At 38.6% G+C, this 21,570-nt stretch overlaps 1 protein-coding gene and 1 long non-coding RNA gene across 2 annotated transcripts; both read right to left on the reverse strand.

Moving 5' to 3' along the window:
• Positions 1-564: 564 nt before the first annotated feature.
• On the reverse strand, positions 565-20,982 carry LOC120467072 (uncharacterized). Its single transcript, XR_005620097.2, has 2 exons — positions 20,490-20,982; positions 565-2,827 (listed from the first exon to the last, which is right to left on the reverse strand). It is a non-coding gene; the product is annotated as an uncharacterized LOC120467072 (long non-coding RNA).
• Positions 15,451-17,652, reverse strand: sox1a (SRY-box transcription factor 1a). The gene has a single exon (XM_039655840.2). It carries the CDS (start codon positions 17,052-17,054, stop codon positions 16,044-16,046), a length of 1,011 nt encoding a protein of 336 aa, XP_039511774.1. The 5' UTR covers positions 17,055-17,652; the 3' UTR covers positions 15,451-16,043.
• Positions 20,983-21,570: the final 588 nt, after the last annotated feature.

Here is a 21,570-nt window from a genome sequence, read left to right on the forward strand (position 1 = left end):
AATATCTTAATTTGTGTTCCGAAGATGAACGAAGGTCTTACGGGGCTGGAACACCATGAGGGTGAGTAATTGCTGACAAAATTTTCAATTTTGGGTAAACTAACCCTTTAAGTTTAACAAACTGCTCCACTCTATTCGATTGTTTTTTGTTCACAGTGCTTTATGGGATTGTTAAACTAAAGGTGATAAGTGCACAGTCTTGTTTGTATTTTTGTCTGATTTTCAAAATACTTTTTTGTTTAAATCAAAGTTTATTAGCTGATTGTCTTGGTTCATGGCTTATAGATATTTATCAAGGACTTTTTTAAAATCCCTATGAGAAAATTAATGAAAAAAAGGCTCCACTGAAAAAGGGGGCGGGTGCTAATGCTCTCAATTAATATCATTGTAATATTGTTGCAGTGTTTGTCTTGTTGCTATGCCGACTGTTTTGTACATTCTAATTAGGGCCCGAGCACCGATGGTGTGAGGACCCTCTTGGAATTGCTCTGTTTTGGACTATTTTATTTCTTAGCGGTGGCTAAGGTATACAGAGGGCAAATTCTCAAATAATTTCAACTCAAATCAAAATGACATATATTCATTTATTTTATGAGTAGTAGCATAGTAAGCTGGATAATGTACAGTTCAAACAGAAAAATAAACCCATTCAAGGTGATACAAGATCTGTCTGTGTTCAGGAAGAAAAAGAAAGAATCACTTTGTTTCATTACTGGTCCATACTTACTGCCGATTTGGAATTAGTGAACAAATGATGAGTACATTTACATTTACATTCAGTCATTTAGCAGACACTTTCATCCAAAGCGACTTACTGAAGACTAAACCAAGTGAGTTCAGTCCTCCTAGGATCAGGATGTTCGAAAACAATAGCTTCCTCTCCCACATGGAATTCAGAGAAATTAGTGAAAAATAGCCAGTAAAAACAGCAACCTGGAGGGTACGAGTAAAAAGCGTGAATATGTAGGGGGCGTATTGAAAGGCAGGCTAATATTCAGAAACAACAGGAAATGAAGGCAATATCTCATCATGGCCTAAGAGCACATGGTGGGACTCAAAAATGAGTCTTGATTGTACTGAGCAATTTGGATCTCAGCAGAGCACTCAATTAAGGTGAGCGATTAACAGCGGATCTGACTTGCCCTGCTCCCTGTGATGTCATCGTTCTCGGAGTGTGGCAGCCATAGCAGGTGTCTGATTTGACCAAAGCACTGGCCAGCAGCTTATATCATTAATACAGCCCAAGACTCAACCTATCAACACTGCAGTACATTCCATTTTAAGCCATTTTCTCCACATGAGGCTTTCCTTTCTCCTGTTTTGCTTTTAAATGTAATCCTACAAGAACCCATACTTCAAACCAACATGGCTCCTGAATTAATTTTGCAGTAGACTTTTCAAAGTAATGCAAAATGATTCAATAATCAGACTTCATTTTGAGGGGACTTTTTAGAAACATAAAATGTGCCATGATTTGGTCTCCAGTGGTCATTTTCGCTCTTAAAGTTTAGTCAAAGTGCCGTAAGGTTTCATTTCATTAGTCTAGTTAAGTTTGTCGTGGCTTTTTGGACAGATTCGGCATAGTAAAACGTAAACCACGTTTCTCTCGCAGTTTATGAAAAAATAAGCTCCGTGACAGCATAGCGCTCGGTTTTCCTTTTGTGCGAGACAAACTAAAATGGTGTGTGTAATTGCCAGTGTGTGCAGTTTGCAGAGTCGACCAGCGTGCACTGTACCTCCTTCAAACGTCTTCCCAGTCAATGGAAAAACAAAGGTCAGGACTCTGGAAATGTCACTCAGTCCCTGGCTCGGCACTTAGAGGTCCAAGGGAACCCGGAGGGGGGGCTTGGCCTGGCTGCAGGTTCCGGGGGGACAGAATAATGTGTCACACGGCTGCCGCTGCTTCCTCTTCCCCTGGTGGTTGGGGGCAGGCAGAGAGGCACGGTGGGGGCTCATTGTTACACTGCCTTTTCCATCAGCTGTCAGGAGAGCAGGGGGCCTGGCTAAATGGGCACTCTAAAATACTGCACGCCAGGGAGTTGGCCCTCTCAAAAATATACAGTATACCTAGCAAGCAGAAAGGATAGATTTGAAGCTTTCATATTTAATCACAAAAATGACATTTATACATTATGCGTAATAGCGCTCCTTATGCCCTAATTTTCACTTCGTTCATATGTGCTTGTTTGTCAACACTTGTGTCAGGGCTTAGGAATGTGTACTGTGCCGTTAGTAAAAACACTTGAACAGACAAAATGATTATTTCAACAAGTCCCAGGAAGTCATGCTGCATATCCATAATATTTTGGATTACTGTCACCTTTCAAAAGTGCCGCATACTAATAAGAGAGAATATGCCATCCATGAGTGTCCTTGCACTATCACACAATTTCCATATAGAGCTAAAAAGGTAAAAGAAGGAACCAGAGCCTCGAACATTATATTCAGAATAACTGCAGACAGAGGGTGAAAAAACAGACTGTACTTCCATGCAATGAGGAGTGGAAACAAGTGAGAGAAACAGAGAAGGGAGTGTGAGAGCGAGAGCTGATCAGATGATTATTTCAGCCGAGCAGGATAAGTGGTTGAAACGGAGCCGTGTTTGTCGCTGCGCTGCGGGTGATCAAGGTGAAGAAGGAGAAAAGGGTCGGCCACGCCCCCGAGCACACCTGAGATTGCGTTACCTGCCGTCTCTCAAGCGTCATACTGGGAGCGTGGAAACCCGAGTGCAGCCACGAGAAGAAATCTGGCCGTCAGTCAAGTGCTTTTGTTTGCTGTTCTACGAACAGGATCCGGATCTGGTTTCTCTGCTCCAGAAACAAGGAACCTAACCAGAGGAACAGCAGAAGAAATTTTTTTGTCAATACAAAAACTACAAATTTCCCAGACTAAATCATTTGTCACTACAGAACAGACCTGCTCTGGAAAGTTGAATGATAAAAAAAAGTCACTATTGATTTTGAATGTATCAAGGTCAGTGTCTTCTTTATTGCATCTTCATTTGATCGTTTCTGATTCAGCTTAGTTTAATTATATTTTCACCTTACACAATTTAAAACATCTTTTCAATGACAATGAAGGATGGAGGCAACTCAAGATATCACAGTGTTCTGGCAAATATCCACAATGTCAATGCGAGTAAGCTTTGTTTTTTATAAACACCATGGGCTAGTGTTCATCAAAATCAGGATGTGAACACAATGTAATGTCAGGAATGCTTCACGCTCATATTGAATTCAGAGCGACTTTAAATAATTGAATTACCTAATCATCTGCAGCCATTCCTGGGGGAAGGAAAATACCTTTGAAGCTATTAGCAAGCTCACTTCTCATATTTGTAGATGTGAAAAGAAAATACTTAATAAAGTCACTCTTATATTCTAAAGTCAGAAATACTGAGTGATTTATATGGATGCAATTGAGGCAACTCGAATTTGATCTTTAGAAGCAACAGCACCATCTTTTGATTTGGGCCTTTTTATACTGCCCCTTCTTTACATAGACCCATTAAGGAACAGCTGGACATTACAGGACAAAAAAAGGACTCTTAAGTGATGAGAGAAAAACAAGGCACTGATATAGAGAAGGAGGGAATACGGTAGAACAGAGCGACGGAAATGAAGCATCTGATGTAATAGGACACTGTAAGTAGGCAAGTGAAAGCCTCCTCCTTTCCTCCCTTAGGGATAATTGTTGTTTAGATATACTTTTACCCATGTCTCACTCTCAGGTTATGTTTATACAACTTGTTATTGTGGTTTCTCTTCCTTTTCTCCCTCTTTTCCATCTCCCCGTTCCTCCTCTTCTTTGTACTTTCTTGCTAGGGGAAAATCTGCGAGGCTTGCTCACCAGTGCCAGCAACAGTTAATCCTTTTCCAAAGCACCTTAACTATGCTGGGAATTCTGCAGATGCTAAATAAAACAACGGGAACAACCATGCACTTAACACCAGCTCACGCTGGCAAGAGTGCCTCTGTCTTCAGATGCTCCATTTTTTCATAAGTAGTTCAAAACAATCTGCTGTTGTGTGATAACTGTGTGTTTCTCTTGAGTGAGCTGGTAGCAGGGCCGCGCTGGGTTCAGCAGCACCGCCTCTAATCCCATTATGGCCGTTCACCTCAGATTACATTAAATAAATCAGGAAATATGCAAGGAGTAAATAAGATGTTTCTCTGCATTAGTTGACCAAAGTGTCAAGCATTGAAGACTGTCATATACATATTTTCAGACAGTTATTTTTAAAAAACAAACAAAAACATAACAGCGATTTTTTTATTAATTTATTAGATTTTTTTTATAAAATGTATCAAAAGTGACAGTAAATACAATTATAATTATTGCAAAAAAAAAAGTTTATTTCATCAAAAGAATCATGCATTTTTATCATCCTTTTCAATATGCTGCAAAACTGTTTTACATTAATAATATTACATCATCAGTAACCAGACAGTTATATATATAAATGTCTGGTTACTGATGTTCTTCTAAATATCAGAAAATCGTCTCAGTGGAATCGAAAACGGTAAAACTCAACCGTTTAACTCTGGGGGAGTTGTAAAATGAGCCTATTTCCAAAAAAGTGGAGTATCCCTTTAAAGACTGCAGCAATCATGCTGAAAATTCAGCTTTGCCATCATAGAAATCAATTACATAAAAAAAAATAATTGTAAGTGCTTGACACTTTGTAAAAGAAGCTCAAGAATATAGCTACAAAAAAATCTGTAAAATAACTAAACAATTCTCTAATATATTTAAATATCTTTGTTGTTAGTACTGCTGTTGCTGGTAACATGAAGTCAATTGCCCTCAAAAATGAATGAATGTACAAATGCTCTCCTGATAATAAAATGAGAGGGATTTTAATGTGATCAAATGCACCTTAACAGCCTTACCCTTACATCAGTCTAAATTTCTAAATCTTCTACACCCAGATTATTATTTCTTTGCTTTGAAAGGACATGGGACTTTTTCACACCCTGAAATGCAACCATCAATCAGTTGTGTTGTTTTGAGATCAATATGATTTAGTGAACTCTCACTCAGGTAGACTGGTTTGGAATAAAGAGACGGTGGAAACAAGAGTAGTTTCAATAAAGCACTCATTATCCTTGAGTGATGACCTTCAGTGGCATACTGTACTCCTCTGTAATCATCCTTCACTCTCCATCTCTTTCTCTAAATGCTAACTGGAGCCTTTCAAAGCAGCCAGTGAAAGGCAAAATTGGCCTATTGAAGAAGTTTATTAGAAATTGATCTACTCTTTTCAACTCACACTAGAGCCAGAAGACTTTGCAAACTTGTACGGACATGACACGATCACAGCGTGGCCGCATTCACGCTCACAGTCGACCTTTATTTGAAGAGTCACCTTTAGAACGGTGGGTCAGAGTACCAAGATGTGAAAAGTCATATAACGTGTATGCAGTTGATTATGTTAATGTATGAACTGATTGATTTTGCTGCTGTAGCATGTTGTTTGGCAAATTGAGGTTTATTTTTGAGTGGTTTGACATTTATGTCCTATTACTGGAGCTGTACGGTATAGCGTTCTATATGACGTTAAAGGATGAGAACGGGCTAGATATTCTAAAGTAATGTTAATCGGTTATCTCATGAAGTGGTCTGGAAAAGTTTTACCTGTGTCTTAATATATTTGATCAGCTCTAATCAATAAGAATGTGGACAGCGAGACAGAGGTGTGGGAAAAGAGACATAAAAGAATCTATGACTTCATTTGTGCAATTAAAAAAAGAGAGGGCGAAAAACAGGTCAGCCTTCTCACAACTTTTCCAAACTAACTAACTATGTTGAGTTAGTTTCATTTAAAAAAAAAAAAGGTTATATTCAGCAAGGATGCATTAACCTCATATTGGAATAATTTCTGAAGGATCATGTGACACTGAAGACTGGAGTAATGATGCTGAAAATTAAGCTGTGAAATCACAGGAATAATTTACATTTCATTATATATATATATATATATATATGATCAAATTAATATATACTGGTCAAATTATGTTTAGGGCATCTCAAAATTCTTTGCCTCCCAATGTTCAAAATTTATTTAGAGATAGAGATGCTCATCATAGTTACAAATTAAGAGGAATTAAAAATAGATAATTGCCCAAATTTAGAACCACTCTAAAATCGATGTGTATTTCAGTGCGAGGAGTTAAGGCTTTGGAATGATTTGGTGGATGAATTAAAAACCTGTTCTACTACAATGCATTTTAAATTTAAAAAAAATGTTATAAGGAAATATGTAGAGGACAGAGAATGATGCCCTCAGCATGAAGCTAGTGGTGAGAGGGTGTAGAGGCAGAGAGTGTTTGGGTGTCTTTTGTAAGGGTGTGTGTGTGTTGTTTTTGTCTTGTTTTATATCAGTTATATACTAATAATTGTTTTTTTTCTGTATGTACTGCAGGAATACTGTTGCTCTGGAATTACTTTGTTTGTATTGTTTTTGTATTGTATTTTGTGTTGAATGTGAGGTGGTTTGGAATTATATAAGCGTTGCTTCATCCACCTCCTTTTCAAACCATGCACTTGTATAAATTGTTTATGTAGCCTGTAATGTTGATTTGTGAGAACTAGAATGCGGGTTTGAAGTAAACATCATCATCATCATCATCATCATATATATATATATATATATATATATACATTATATATATATATATATATACAGTATATATATATATATATATATATATATATATATATATATATATATATAAATTATTACCGACCCCAAACTTTTGATTAGTAGTGTATTTATGTCAAAAGGTGACAAACTGTTTTGATTCAAACTGACAGCAGTTTCAATGGGCAGCTAATGTATCAGTGTCTAAGGTCATTGTTACAAATGGGCCCTCTTTAGCTGTGATTTTGGTTTTCATTGAAAGATATATTTAAGTGACCCTTGTAAAAAAGGAGCCCATGTCCGTTACATTGATATTGTAATCTAGTCCATCTAAATGGCAGAGTCTGTTGATCACTCACTGTAAGGGGTGTCAAAGTTCAGCAGCAGTAAGAGCTATCAGTGACATCCAGAGGAAACCAAGTCGTTGTTTCTTATGGTCACCCCCTGACCCCTCATTAACCTAATCTCTTCTACTTAAAATTATCAACAAACTGTGTGTGAGTGAGGGCGTGTGTTTGCCTGAATTTCTGATTGAGAAAGACACATTTCCTATGGATTTTTGTTTGCATCCGTGCATTGCATACACTAAAAGATTTCTACAGTGTAAAAGGATTGGCTTTTTTTTGGCAGAGGTCTCAGGTATTGGCTCTGCGCCTCCGAGAGAAATAACAGCTTTTCCTAAGCCCTGCAAAGAAATACTGCCACATTAGAAACAGAGGAACCACAGCAGTTTAAAACAGCTGTGTTCCTCAGCTTATTAAGTCCATCAGCCATAAAGTCATCATTGTGTTTAAGGTTACTCTTCACGGAAACTGCATTACTCGCCCCCCCCCCCCCCCCCAAACACATTAGAGATGCAGGGTTAGAGTATTACACATACTCAAGGAGCTCACTGAAATCGAGACCAGCATGTGCATGAATCACTGCACTAATAGCCCACACTATGCAGCTGTTTAGCCACAATGCATGGGTGTGTGATGTGCAGAAAATACTAGAAAATCATGTCATTAAAAGGTTTAGTTCACCCAAAAATGAAAATTACGTCATTATTGCTCACCCTCATGTCGTTCAATTTCGATTTGAATCAACAATCAATAATATAATAAAACAATCAAATTCAGTCTGCATGAATTGTTTTCAGATTGAGTAACTCAAAACAGCTTAGATTTTTTTACAAAAAGATTTTAAATAGACATTTTAAAAGTTCTTGCTCATGTAGTTTTTCCTTCCATGCATGCCTTCTTAATTAAGTGATTAATAATTATAATTATACTAATAAAGAGTAATCCATCTTAAAGGGTTAGTTCACCCAAAAAATGAAAATGATGTCATTAATGACTCATCCTCATGTCATTCCAAGCCCGTAAGACCTCCATTCATCTTCAGAACACAGTTTAAGATATTTTAGATTTAGTCAGAGAGTTTTCTGTCCCCCATTGAAAATTTATGTACAGTATACTGTCCTTGTCCAGAAAGGAAATAAAGACATCATCAAAGTAGTCCATGTGACACCAGTGGGTTAGTTAGAATGTTTTGAAGCATAAAATAGATTTTGGTCCAAAAATAACAAACACTACGACTTTTGTTAGAGGGAGAGACAAAAGTAACGGGCAATAACAAAACCAATAGGTTTTTGGACGAAACATGCATGCTAATATGAAGGTCAGAATTTGACAAAAACGTGAAAGCATGGATCCATAAAAATCAGCAGTTCATATATATATATATATATATATATATATATATAATTCACATACACACACTACACACAGTACTAGAGGACAGTAAACACTATGGCTAAAGAAACCCTTTGTATTTGAACACAGGGAGTCCATCTATATGTAAGAACTGAAAGAATTAGAGGCAGAGCGGCTTATTATTCACAATATGAGTGTCACCTCAGTCACACCAGGGTCACTGCAGACCAAAAACTAACCGCCAACACACATTGAAAAACAATAACATCTATATGCTCTGTATCCTTTCATTTACAAGGACACTATGTATTGATAAAAGCTTTTTATTTAATTTATTTTTTACAATTCAATGCAAAACAACAAGACGTTTTGGCATAAATGCTTAGAGTAGTAAATGTATCTGAGTTTTGTTTACGATAACTTACACAAAACATGAGCACATGAGTCGAACTGAATGGGATCTCATTGTTGTAGAGCTCCAGTCATGATCTGAGCCAGACAGGCCATGTGTTCAGTAGTAAGCAAGGAAGGTGCACTGAAGCTAGTACAGACACACATAAGCTTTTTCAGTGTTAGAGGAAGAACAAAAAAAAGTTATGCTCCAAATTTCTGCGTATTCTGCCAGGAACCTATGCATGCATAAAAGCAAGTCTCTGTAATGCATGTAAGCAGACACTAGAAAGAATAGGAAGAGTGAGAGAAAGAGGGACAGGGAAACAGACAGGGGGTGGGGGGGGGGTGGGAGGGAAGCAGTTATGCGGCAGACAAAAGAGTACACAGTAGCTGGAAGTAAGTTGCTGAGCAAGAGCACCCATGCCATGAAAACGTGGCAAAAGTCCCATCCCATTACAATGTCATTTCAGCCTAGCACAGTCTTTATGTAATAACACTCAGTGGGGTGTGTCATTATCATCCCTAACCCCGCTGCCCCCAATCCGTCATGCAGTCCTCAGGGCAGGTACTTCAAGTGTCAGCGACTGTCCACGCAGACTCCATCCACTTCTAGCCTGCGCTGCTGTACACGCTTCCATATCCTCGCCTGTCTTTATTTTTTTAAAAAGGGGCCCATACAGCCAGGAGCAACAAAATCAATGACTAATCCATAAACATCAACTTCTTTTATTGCTGTTTCTTTCTGTCTCTCCCTCCCTATTTCAGATGTAAAAGCAACACAATCACACACAGTCAAAGTTTTTCTCATCACAAATTACAGAAGCGCAGTGGGACTCCAGCAGAGGAATAACACAAACAATTCGGAGGCCTATTTTCTGATACCTGCTGAGAGGAAGGGCACCCTGTGAGGTGGGTCAAACTAGATGCGAGGAAAAAGTCATTTGCGGTTCAAGTTGTCATTTTGTTTGTATGTCCTACAAGTAGTTTTCTAGGTACATATTTGATCTCAGAGTGAAAAATGGGAGAAAGCCAAACAAAAACAAAGGCTGATCAGAACCAAATAGATTTTTTTTTTAAATTCTCAAAATCTTTGTCTGCATAAAGAAATAGATGTATTTGTATTAAATTGTACACCAAATGTAATGCTTTTTAAAAGGCAGTTCACCCAAAAGGGAACATTCTGTCATCATTTACTCACCCTCAAGTTGTTCCAAACTTATATGAATTTCTTTCTTCTGTTGAACACACAAGAAGATATTCTGAATAATGCTTGGAACTAAACAGATGTGTGACTTTCATAGATTTTTTTTCCGACTATGGAAGTCAATAGTGCCCCACCCCAACTCTTTGGTTACAAACATTATTCAAAATTTCTTCCTTAGTTAATATAACCTTGGCTTTATCGCATCTGTATTGCAGAGTCTTGCAGAGGCGAGGCTAATCCAAGTATAAAAAATCGGAGAGAAATGAACGAAGAGGGATAATTAGAAATCGTACTTTTAAAATGTATTTTTTTTTTTTAATATGACTTATTTGAAGATTTGTCGCTCGATATAGCCCAACAGAATAACATGCGGATTGCGGATGTTGTCCGCGTTTATTTCAGGACCTGGACAGCTCCTCGCCAACTTTTGAGTGCGCCTCATTTATCTCTTCAGCTGTAAACTATATGCCACATGGCTATTGTTTCTGATCTAATCGACTTCTGTGAGAAAATCGCGACATTAGCGAATCCATGTTCGCACAGACTTCGGCTTACAGTAGCGTTATGTTAGAAGTGATGGAAGAGTGTATTGGGAGAGAACAGTAGCATTGCAGCTGCGCTGAGCTGTGAAATTCGCCGAACAATTGGGATCACTGTTCGTCTTCCTCTCGCCTTTCCCCTCAATTAGCATAGTCCGTTGTGGTTGATTGACTACCATAGCCGGGCAGGGTAAGTGCTTTTGTCCTCTAATCACATGAGGACAGCAGGGGTGACAGGCCACAGGTGAGGCCAAGACTGGAATAGATTTATAGCATATTTATAAAGCTAAGCATGGGAACTGAAACATGCCTAAGTCTCAGAGACCTTTGCCATTTGTATAATTCAGGAATCAAAGCCAGTTTGATCTATAGAGTGCCACAATATGGTTACTTCCGAATCCTAAACCCCACGCAAAACGACTTAACGGGACAATCTGATTGTGAATGGGTGTTTGAGCCCCGCTGATCTCAATTAGCCCTTGTTGACTCTGTGGAGGATTAAATTAGCCGCATAAAGTAAGTCTGAGCCCTCGCTCAATCTGAGGAAATGTTGGACGAACACAGACTTTCCATGGTGGTCAGGTCGTCTTTCCATTATTTTATTTTTTATTATATATAATGTCTCCGTGCAGTCAACTCGAATTCCTCGCCACAACCTTGGAATGAGAAAACCCAATAAAATTAAGAACTTAGCCTTGAATCTCTTAACTACAAGCAGCCACGCACGTTGGCATGCTAAATGGCTGATTGAAGATATGACATTTGTACATGTCTCTTTTTGTAAAATAACTTGGCAAATTCTCTTATCCTAAACCCAACCTCCATATCCAACATTCTCCTAAACGAGTATGAAAGTGTGTATCAATACAACGAATGTTATGTCTCGTGTCATTTACACGCCACAAATAGGTTTTGCCTGTACGCAGTTTTCGCGTGCATATGAGACGCACTTTATGGCGTGTAATACACACGCACCTCTCCCACCAAAGTTGTTTAGTTGGGGGAAGTTTGAAGTTTTTACAAAATGTCAATTAAGTGAATTGTTTAAAGTAACTTAAACTGATCTTGCATGTACTATATTATGCCACAAGTCCAAAAGAGAAATGACATTAGGCCGAAATTAATAGAGCAACTATATTAACAAGGGTCAAAACGGCTAAATGGAGTAAAAACGACGAGTTATTAAAGTTCTGAGAGGCACCAGGGTGCGGTGGAAATACAGTAGGCAGATGCGTCGCCGCGCCCTGATTATTATTCCCGCCTGTCGCTTTGCTGTAATGAGCGCGCGGCCGACTGTTGGCGCGCTGATTACCGGTCCTTGGGGATCCTGTGTTTTTCCTGAGTAATTGATAGTTAGACTCCGCTCTAATTAAATACGCTGTCTGTTTCATTGATGTAGATTTTTTCGCACCAGGGAGAATGAATTGAGCACAGTGAGAGAGAGCAGGCCTTTACGTTTTATGAATCGTTGTTAACCCTGAATCCCAATGGACTATTCAGAATGCATATGGCAAAATCAACCCAACAATATGTTTCCAGTGGACAGCCATTTTAGTTCACTGCCCTTAGAAGGCTGCGCATCATTTTATTAGGCCTTCGGAAAGTTTCTCCTCTATTTTCCTTGTTGCTCACAAGGTGTTCTTTTCCCACCAGATCCCTGGCCGCTTCCTGTGACGCTTTGCTTTTTGTGTGGTCTCATGGCTTGTCTTGCTCTGTCACTATAACTCTGAAGGGTTGCCCCGGTTTCCCGCACACCTGCGTGGCTGCCCGGTCCCTTCAGGAATTCGCTGGGGCTTGTAATCAGCTTTGTGGAGCCATTGAGTGCACGGCTCAGTGAAACTTCCCAACCTCACAGCGCGCTGGACCGCTGAATGGGAGTCACAGCGTGGGGCGCCTCTCCAAAAAGCGGGCCTGCCAAATTCCAGCAGAGTCTCTCACAATCATCCTTACACAGACCTCTCTGCCGAACACGAGGGCGAGAGAGAGAGAGAGAGAGAGAGAGAGAGAGAGAGAGAGAGAGAGAGAGAGAGAGAGAGAGAGAGAGAGAGAGAGAGAGAGAGAGAGAGAGAGAGGCACGAAAGAGCAGTTTATTAAACAAGCAGTTTGCCTTGCCTTGAAAAAATCATAGCCTTGTATTGGTCATCTAGCATTTTTTATTTTTTTATTTTTTTTTAGATAAAGCAGTCTAGACTTTTTGAACAGCATTCGTTTTATAATGATAATTGGATTCTCAGTGATGCACAACAACATGAGAAAATCTGTGAAAAGCAATCCCATGAGTGCATCAAATTAGTCCACTGAATTAGCCTACTGTTTGCTCTTCCGAGCAATAATGACGCAATTCAGACAAAAATCGTATACTGAAATTTAAGGGGCTGATTTAAATGCGACAATGCTCGGGCTCCTTTCCGTGTCTGCCGCGGCTAAAAGAGAATGTTGGTCACGGTGCGGAACAAATAATTTATAATTAGCAGAGAGACAGCAACATTTTGCTAAATAAAAGTTGGAACAAAGTTGCTTTTTCGTGGCGTTGTGCATATGCTTAAATTACTGCTTCGAAATCGCAGACTGCAGAAATTACGGCGCAGCATCTCGCCTCTTGGAAGGGCGCAGGATTAAGAGGCAGCAAGATTGTTAAACATGTCAACGTGTAATTGCACGATAAGGCCCTCGCGAGGAATTTATTGGCCCAGTTGCTATTTCTATTCCTCCCTAATCTCGTTCAGCACATTCGTTCCGTGCAATCTGTCTCCGTAATCTTCTGTGACAGAGCAGCGACCAATAGCAGCGTACCGGGTTTTTTGGAGAAGGGAGAAAATATGCAGAGGCGTGATAAAGTGATGCTAATTATCCCCATTTAGGACAGCGAGTGCAAGAGATCGGGAGTTTTCATACGAGCCAGCAGTGTTGATGGCTTCCCAGCACAGAATATATCGGTGGCAACAAGATAAGGGTATCGCACGTTGAGACGATTTATTGGTTCGAGTCCACCGCCACCCCTCCCACCTCGAACTCCATCCCATCCTTTTCACCCATCCCACCCCGCGTGCCTTCCCGTCTTTTGGCGGGGTGGTAAATTATTTTTGGTTAAATTTACCAGAATGCTTCTCTTTAACCTGGCAAGTGCCGTGACTTGGTTCTCCACCTTTTTATTTTCGGCGCTTAATCCGTGTAGTTTTTCATCTGGAGATAAATGGCTCCTGAGTGGACATATGGGCTAGTAGTGGAGGGGAAAGGAAATTGTGTTCAGAATAATTGACCGTTTAATGTAAGATCTGTTTTCATCAAAGAAACGTGGCTGAAATGTATATAAAAAAAATAAAAAAAACAAAAAAAAAAACAGACACACTTTAAAAAATATTGGGTTGTTTTAACCCAATTTTGCGTCAAACATGTGGTTAAAAATGCAATTTACAAATTTAAAACAATGGCTGGGTTTGTCCATAGTTGACCCAAATTTGGTGTCACTATTCAGTGCTTTGTTAAAAAATAAATACTATCGAGATCGCGCAAATTATGACGTAACAGTTTTAGCACTCCTGAATCTGTTCTGCTTCATATTTATTTCAAGTGCGTGAAGTGGCACTTGCAGATTTGAAGGCCTCACATGCGCATCCCAACGAGAAAGGGGACATCTGGTGCCATAGTGTGTTGCGGCTTTGCGCTTCTGACACTTGTTGCTAAACTAGCCCCATGACAGCAGGTAATTGCAATAACCTTTGACTTTCTGTCCCAGAGGTCAGTGTGTCTGCTGGCTGATCCAGGTTACTGTTAAACATCATTCGGCCCCTGCTTCAGATCACATTATGTTCAGCCACAATTCTACACACGCAGGGACTCGAGAATAAATACGAAACAACTATGAAATGAAAACGTTCACACTTTTCATATAATAAGAGACCAGTTACTAAACAAGTGTTTTTGATTAAAATGTGGGCCTACTTAAACACGTTTCATGTGTGAATTGAAATCTACTTTAAAAAGTGAAACATGAGCATTATGTCAAAAATATTATAAACATCTCGTGTGAAAAAACTTTTTACATAAGTTTTTAAACACGCATGTACTCATGGCGAATTCATTTTCAAAAGTAATTAAATGCAAAACTTACCCAACAAAATGATTCATTATTATAGCCAACTCATGGTTACAAACAATCAGGTTTGCTATAGAGGTAAACTTGTCAGTTAAACAATACAACTTTTGAACTGCAAATATTATAGTGACAATGACAAAGTTAGTTAAAGCAATTTCAGTGCAATTTCAAACCAACCCTAACCTGATACAAGTAATAATAATTTGTTGTCAAGTAGGCTACACAAAATTATAGGTACCAATCAAAGTCTACAATTGAAGAAGCAATTGTGAACTTAGTACACAGCTACAGTCTAATTATATAAGTTAAAAAAACTATTTACATTATGAATAAACAGATTTGAAATACCTTTAAATTAGTGATAATTAAAAATTTGCAAGGCGACTTTAACAACAATGAAGTTATAATATTTCTCTAGTTTAATTATTGTTTTAAAAAAATATTATGTATTTTTAATTTAGTTTACCTAGACGGCTTATTAGTGAGGCAATTACACTTAAATAAAATGACTCAAATGAAAAATGAACGACAAAAGTACGACACACATTTAAAATAACCATTAAAGGTCTCAGGCCTATATAAAATTATTTTCCCACAAATGGTTCTATTTATTGTATATAAATATGACGGGTAAGACCAAGTGTGACCTATTTAGAAAATACGTTTTCCCAGTTTTGATACTTTCAAAGATCTCATTAGCACGTTGAAGCTTGTAAAATACACATTAAAAATAAAAGGTCTTAAAGCAAAATAAAGTATTACCTGCCGACTAATATTTCTTTAATCCACGAAGAGAAAGGGTCTACTAGAAAGTGTAGTAAATCAAACACGTTAACTGACAAAGTCTGTAACAAAACTAACACCAATTTAGGGCAGAGTAACTTTTTCTCCAATTTTATTTAGACCATGAATCAACGCAAGGTTAAGATTTGAACTGGCAGGAATGCATGTCACAAATTATGTACAGCAGCAGTGACGTGCCAGTCTTTTGAAATATTAAAACTTATTCACAATTTACAAGAAATATTACAACATAAATCTGGTACATTAATTCACGTATACAAACGTTTTGGTAAATGTAATAAGCAGAAAACTCTTTATGGGCTCTCAAAAAACATTTCATTGTGTTATTCACGCTAGACTTTGTTATTATCAACTCAAAAGTCAATTTGCACAGAAACTTAAATATTTAAAGGATAACAGTGTTCGCATATTTCTTGGCGTGGCCAGAAACGCTGTCAGAATAATTTTTAAAGACGCCATATTTAAACAATGTTTCACTGAATGTGATGCATTTCATTAGATCTCAGTTTCTCTCCGAACTGCAATCGAAACAATATTTACCTTTAATTTACAATAACATCGTAAAACAATCTGTACAAAAGTAGTTTAATGACAATCTAAAAAGAAAAAAAGAAGAAGAGGTAAATATTTTTGGTGGAGTGTTACCCATCACTTTCCATCAGCTGTTTCAAATATGCGTCAATGGGACAGTTCCGTTTACTCCGGCAGTTGTGCTCTGATAGTGCTGCGGTAAGGCATGCAGTCTGCTCTGCACAGACGGATCCCCGGACTCCCCGGTCGGTAAATACATGCTTATCATCTCTCTCAAGTCTCCGGTGCAGGGTACTCGGGAGTGTGTGGTAACCGGAGGGCTTATATTGGGTTCGGACTTCACGAGCGAGCTCAGCGTGCCGATGGCCGCAGAAGTGGCGACGCTGGAGTTTTGATGCTGCGCGTATGATATCCCACCGTAGCCGGACGGGGAAGCGCTCATGTAGCTCTGGGAGTTCGAGATGGGGCTGTACTGAAGAGCAGTCATGTCGTAGCGGTGCATGGGCTGAGGATTGTGCGGGTGATGGTGATGAGCGTGGTGATGGTGAGACCCACTACCTGGGTGCTGGCTGTAAGCGAGCTGAGCCTCCTGCATCATCGCAGCCGCTGCTGCCGCGGCGGCCACCTGTCCGGAGTAAGTGCCGTTCGCCCAGCCGTTCATGTGTGCGTAGCCGGCGCTGGCCGAGCCTCCGTGACCGCCAGGACTCTCCAACCTCTGGCCGACCCCTGCAGGATTCATTCCGACCCCGCCACCTGCACCGCCGAGCAAGCCGCCAGCCAACGAGTACTTGTCCTTTTTAAGCAGGGTCTTGGTTTTGCGCCTCGGTCTGTATTTGTAATCCGGATGCTCTTTCATGTGCATGGCTCGCAACCGCTTCGCCTCATCAATAAAGGGCCGCTTTTCAGCCTCTGACATCACTTTCCACTCAGCACCGAGTCTTTTGCTAATTTCAGAGTTGTGCATTTTGGGGTTCTCCTGAGCCATTTTTCGGCGCTGGCCCCGGGACCAGACCATGAAAGCGTTCATGGGTCTTTTAACGCGGTCTTGGTTGGCTTTGCTCCCCGAATTTGGACCCGTTTGCCCCGGATTCGTGTTAGTTTGAGGTCCAGGGGAATGAAGGTCCGTCTCCATCATCATGCTATACATTCAAGTGGCTTAAAAGTTTTCAGCTAGCAGAGAAAAAGCATGAAGTTTCGGCGCTCAGTAGTCCGCTTAAAGCAGGTGCTTCACGAGCCAGTGGAGCTCCGGCGAAATGTGGAATTCAGCTTATTCCCAACCGTTTGCTGTTTCAGTTTCAGGGTCTCTTTTTGCTCCTGTAGCCTGTTTGTGTCGTCTCCGACTGCCGTTTCACATCCACATTAATTGAACGTGCATTTGAGTTACTTTTTCTAGTGGAGTTGAAGAGTTAGTTAAAGCGGCGGCCATATGATGCGTTTTGACAGCGATTAAAATGAGCGAGTGGCCAATGGCGTTCCAGTGAGGAGCGATTTGCATAGAGTTCGGTGGAGTGACGTAGACAGCGAGGAAAGAACTAGTAGGCGGGGTGCGCGAAGGGTCAGCACCGCCCCCTTTAAAGTAGAGTAAATACTGAGGTAGCAGTTTGAGCCTCTTCAATGGTTGCAATAAACGAATAAGAGGACAAATGGTAGATTTTATCCATTTAGATGACATTACAAGATACGATCTAATTCTTTATAATAACTGTAATAGCTGCTATGCTCCCTCGTGACGTTTTGCCAAATCTTTGTGTGTAAAAAAAAAAAAAAACGTCCATGGTAGACACACCTGTCAGCTATGTTGCTGAATATCTGTGATTTTAAAATCGGTCGAAATTCATGTATCACTTATAAATGCTTAAATGCTCACGTATGCTTAAAAAAATAAACCCTTTTCACTTTGCATTCAGCTTGCTAACATCTTATTTTGCCAAAGATAATCAACGCAACCAATTCACTTAATAGCCTACCTAGAATTGTTTGACTGAAACCAAACAAAACACCATATTATTTTAAGAGGTAAACAACATAATTTTAAATCGAGTTTCTTAAATCGAGGATAGGCTACTGTCGTCTGGTGGTGCACAGCTAAGATTTTGTTAAATTAATACAATTAATACGGAAAACTTAAATTATTTCAAAATAAAAATATAGGCTAATGGATGCAATTAAGCCAAACATTAAGGCGTTGTTTGAATGAAAATCAGACTGCAAATTTTATCAAGCCCATAATGCAAGGATAATTGTACAACATGTGATCCAATCGCACAACCAATCGCTAAAAATGTTGCTGGACAGAAAAAAAATAACCTATTATTCCGCAATCAACTGCGAATAAACACAAGACATATCATTTCAATATATATTCTTTAGAGATGTTGGTAGCCTATAGTCTGCATTTTTGAATTGGGCTATCTGACGCAGCTATAACAAGAACGAAAACATATTTTGACAAAAGTGAGTCAGGGCTTTCCATTGCCCCAAAAAACAATAGTTTAGATGGTCTTTCGTTTACTTAGTGATGGTCTCCAGTGTAGCCACTCATGTTATTCAAAAAATAATTAATTTCTTCATCTTTTTTCCTATGATTTTGATTAAAAGAAAATATTATATTTTGAGAAATGCAATAATTGAATGAAATAATTTTACTACACACTAAGAAATATGAAAGGTTCTACAAATTATTTGAAAGTAATTGGTTTTTTTTTATTTAGGCTATATTTTGTTTAAAATATTCCAACACCAAAGCAAGCCCATCAGCAACACTATGAACAATAATATTATAAATAGTCTATAATATAATCATACATTAGTGGAAATTATTGTAGGTATGTTATTATTATTATTTTTTTTTATAAAAAAAAGTACAGCAATTTGAAGCAAGCTTCAAAAAAGAATACCGATTTCAATTTACTTATTTTTTTTGTAATTTTGTTAGTTATGGCAACGATTATGCAGATTAAATAACACGTTTTTATTTCATTTTATTTAATTGACCTTTGGATTAGAGCGCTAAACCACACTGTGGCCCTCCTGAAACAACGTGCACTGTCAGTTCTCATTTTGCTTCAGTGTCGTGCTCTTCACATGAGTCTTTGTTTTGCGCGTGCTGGGGGCAATAGGACACTGTTAGCGCACGTGCGAGAGCTGGGGTGTCCAAAACACACACCATTGAAGTAAAAATATTAGAGAGATGACTTTGGTAATTAAAACAAACAAACAAACAAACAAATAAAACAAACAAACAAACAAACACACAAAAAACAATGAAAGACTGAAAAGCAAAAATAACGTGTGTTTGCGATCGTAGTTCATAAAATATTTTTGTGTCAGAAGCAGGGAATGGGAATGGAACGAGGGGACTGTATAATGTATGATGCCAAAATATAAATAAGCGAAATGGGAATTGATTGTTTAATAAAATAATGTATATATATATATATATATATATATATATATATATATATATATATATATATATATATATATATGTGTGTGTGTGTGTGTGTGTGTGTGTGTGTGTGTGTGTGTGTGTGTGTTGAGCTGTTCATTAACATGAAAGTATTTCACTGCAAAATTTAAGCGTCTTAAACTTGTTTGTTGTTGTAGACTTGTTTAAACTAATTTGGTTGTTTAAGTCCTTTGTGTGGCTCTTCTTCTGAACAGGTCGACTTAACAAGGGCTGTGGTAAGACGAGGCTTAGACGCTTGCAAATTATCGTTAAACAGATAATATATCAATCTGTTGATCAATACTCTATCTAAAAGTTAATTTCATACAATATTCAGATCAAAGTTTTTTTAAGAGAAAAAAAGACGTCGTTAATTAGCATAAATATACTGGTTTACATATTTTGAAACACATAGCCTATTTAATTAATTTAATTTAGGCTAATAGTATTTAACTTTATTTAAACTAATTACATTTAAACTTTATTTATTAAATTTAAATACACGTAGGCTACACCTGAGCATAGCAGGTTGTCTTTTAAAGCTTCAAATGCAAAAAACAAAACAAAACAACAACAACAACAAAACAAACAAACAAACAAACAACAACAACAAAAACAAAAAAAACGTAACGAGCAAAACTGTCTGACTTCTGTCAGATAGTCTCCGCTTAACGCTGTAGCTTATTATAAAGGCTATCTTTCGACAAATCTTCCGGTAAAATGCGACTTTACAGACACTGGACTGACCGGTAGTCTGAAAAAAAGCTAGTCTCCGGTCTGTTCACAAGGGGGGAAAAGCGCGTTAATATCTCTTATCCGACACAGTAGCCTATATCATTCGATCATGTTCAGTAGCCTATAACTGACGACAATCACAGTTTTCCGTTTACAGGCTTTATGACGTGCTTACGCATTTCACATAACCTAATCTGTTAGCCAGGCGACATAACTGTCTAAAAATATCAAGTTTCTAGATGAGAACATTCATTTACAATCAGTTTATATATCCAGATGTAGCCTAAGATTTTTGCCGGAAAATAATACATATCAACCTAAATTTGGTTTTAAGGCTAGGCTATATATAAACATTCGTTGCACTGTCCCTCATTTGCAGTGATGTAAAATCGTCCTTACCGGTGCTATCGCTGTCCTAACCCAGCCAAAGCCACTCGCCAGACCGCCATCCTTGCTAAAATTCTACCCTTAGTGTGCCAAGGCCAGCCATACCCAGCTCCCAGTCCCACCACTCACTACACACTGAGGAGAGAGACAAGAAAATGAAATTTATTATACTCTAAAGACAATTTCAAGTTATTGTTTCTCCCGGGGAAAGGGTTCCTTCTTACATAATAAAGCCCCTTTTGTGTGACGCGGAACAATACAAAACAAGTATTCTAATAAATAGCCACTTTTTTGTTCCCTCTCGAGGATGAATGGAATTGAGCAGTTGGGTTTGAAAGCAGCTGCTCGCGCATTCAGGAGAAGGGGGCGGAGCCCTGGCGCGAGGCGTCTCTGCTCCTTGGAAACGAACTTGAAGAACGGACCCGGCGGCAGCATCACCGAAACAACGGTTTGCAGCCCTCACTCCGACATCACCTCTAAAGTCTGGCCCACCGCCCTGCATGTCGCTGAAGAGCATTATACGCTCAATTACTAACCCAGAAATTCTCACTCTTCCTAAACTTACCAATTAGGCCTACCTTAAATCCTGATGAATAGCACAAGTAGGCTAGCTACTTCAGGTACAGCTAAAAAAAAAAAAAAAAAAGAAGTTAATTTCTGCAGACTATATTGTTAGCTACACCCACACACACATAGCCTGGTCGACGTTAACTTAAAATCTTATTATTTAACTGTGTAGCCTATTTTCATTATTTGACCAACAATTAGACATTTAGCTTGTTGAAGACCTATCTTGTAGTTAAACGTAAAATAATACCTCACTCTTAGAAAAAAAGGGTTCATTGGGGTTATATATATATATATATATACAGTATATATAATGACAAGAAAGAACCCTTTTGGCACAAAGGTTCTTTATAGGCTATTATTCATTCATATATTACATTATTCTGCAACATTTTGTAGTTGTAATTAAGTTATTGTTTATTAAACTGTTGTAGGAACTTTTTAATCATGCTGATTTTTGGAAGATAAACTGAAATGTCACTCTTCGTGTGATATTGATTAATTACATTTTTTAACCCCCATTTCT

This window comes from Pimephales promelas, chromosome 7, assembly GCF_988280905.1.
Source record: "Pimephales promelas chromosome 7, fPimPro1.hap1.1, whole genome shotgun sequence".
Lineage (NCBI taxonomy): Eukaryota > Metazoa > Chordata > Actinopteri > Cypriniformes > Leuciscidae > Pimephales > Pimephales promelas.

What these genes read in the sequence shown, in the direction of transcription:
- sox1a (XM_039655840.2), bottom strand. Translation starts at nt 17,054, where the DNA reads ATGTATAGCATGATGATGGAGACGGACCTTCATTCCCCTGGACCTCAA.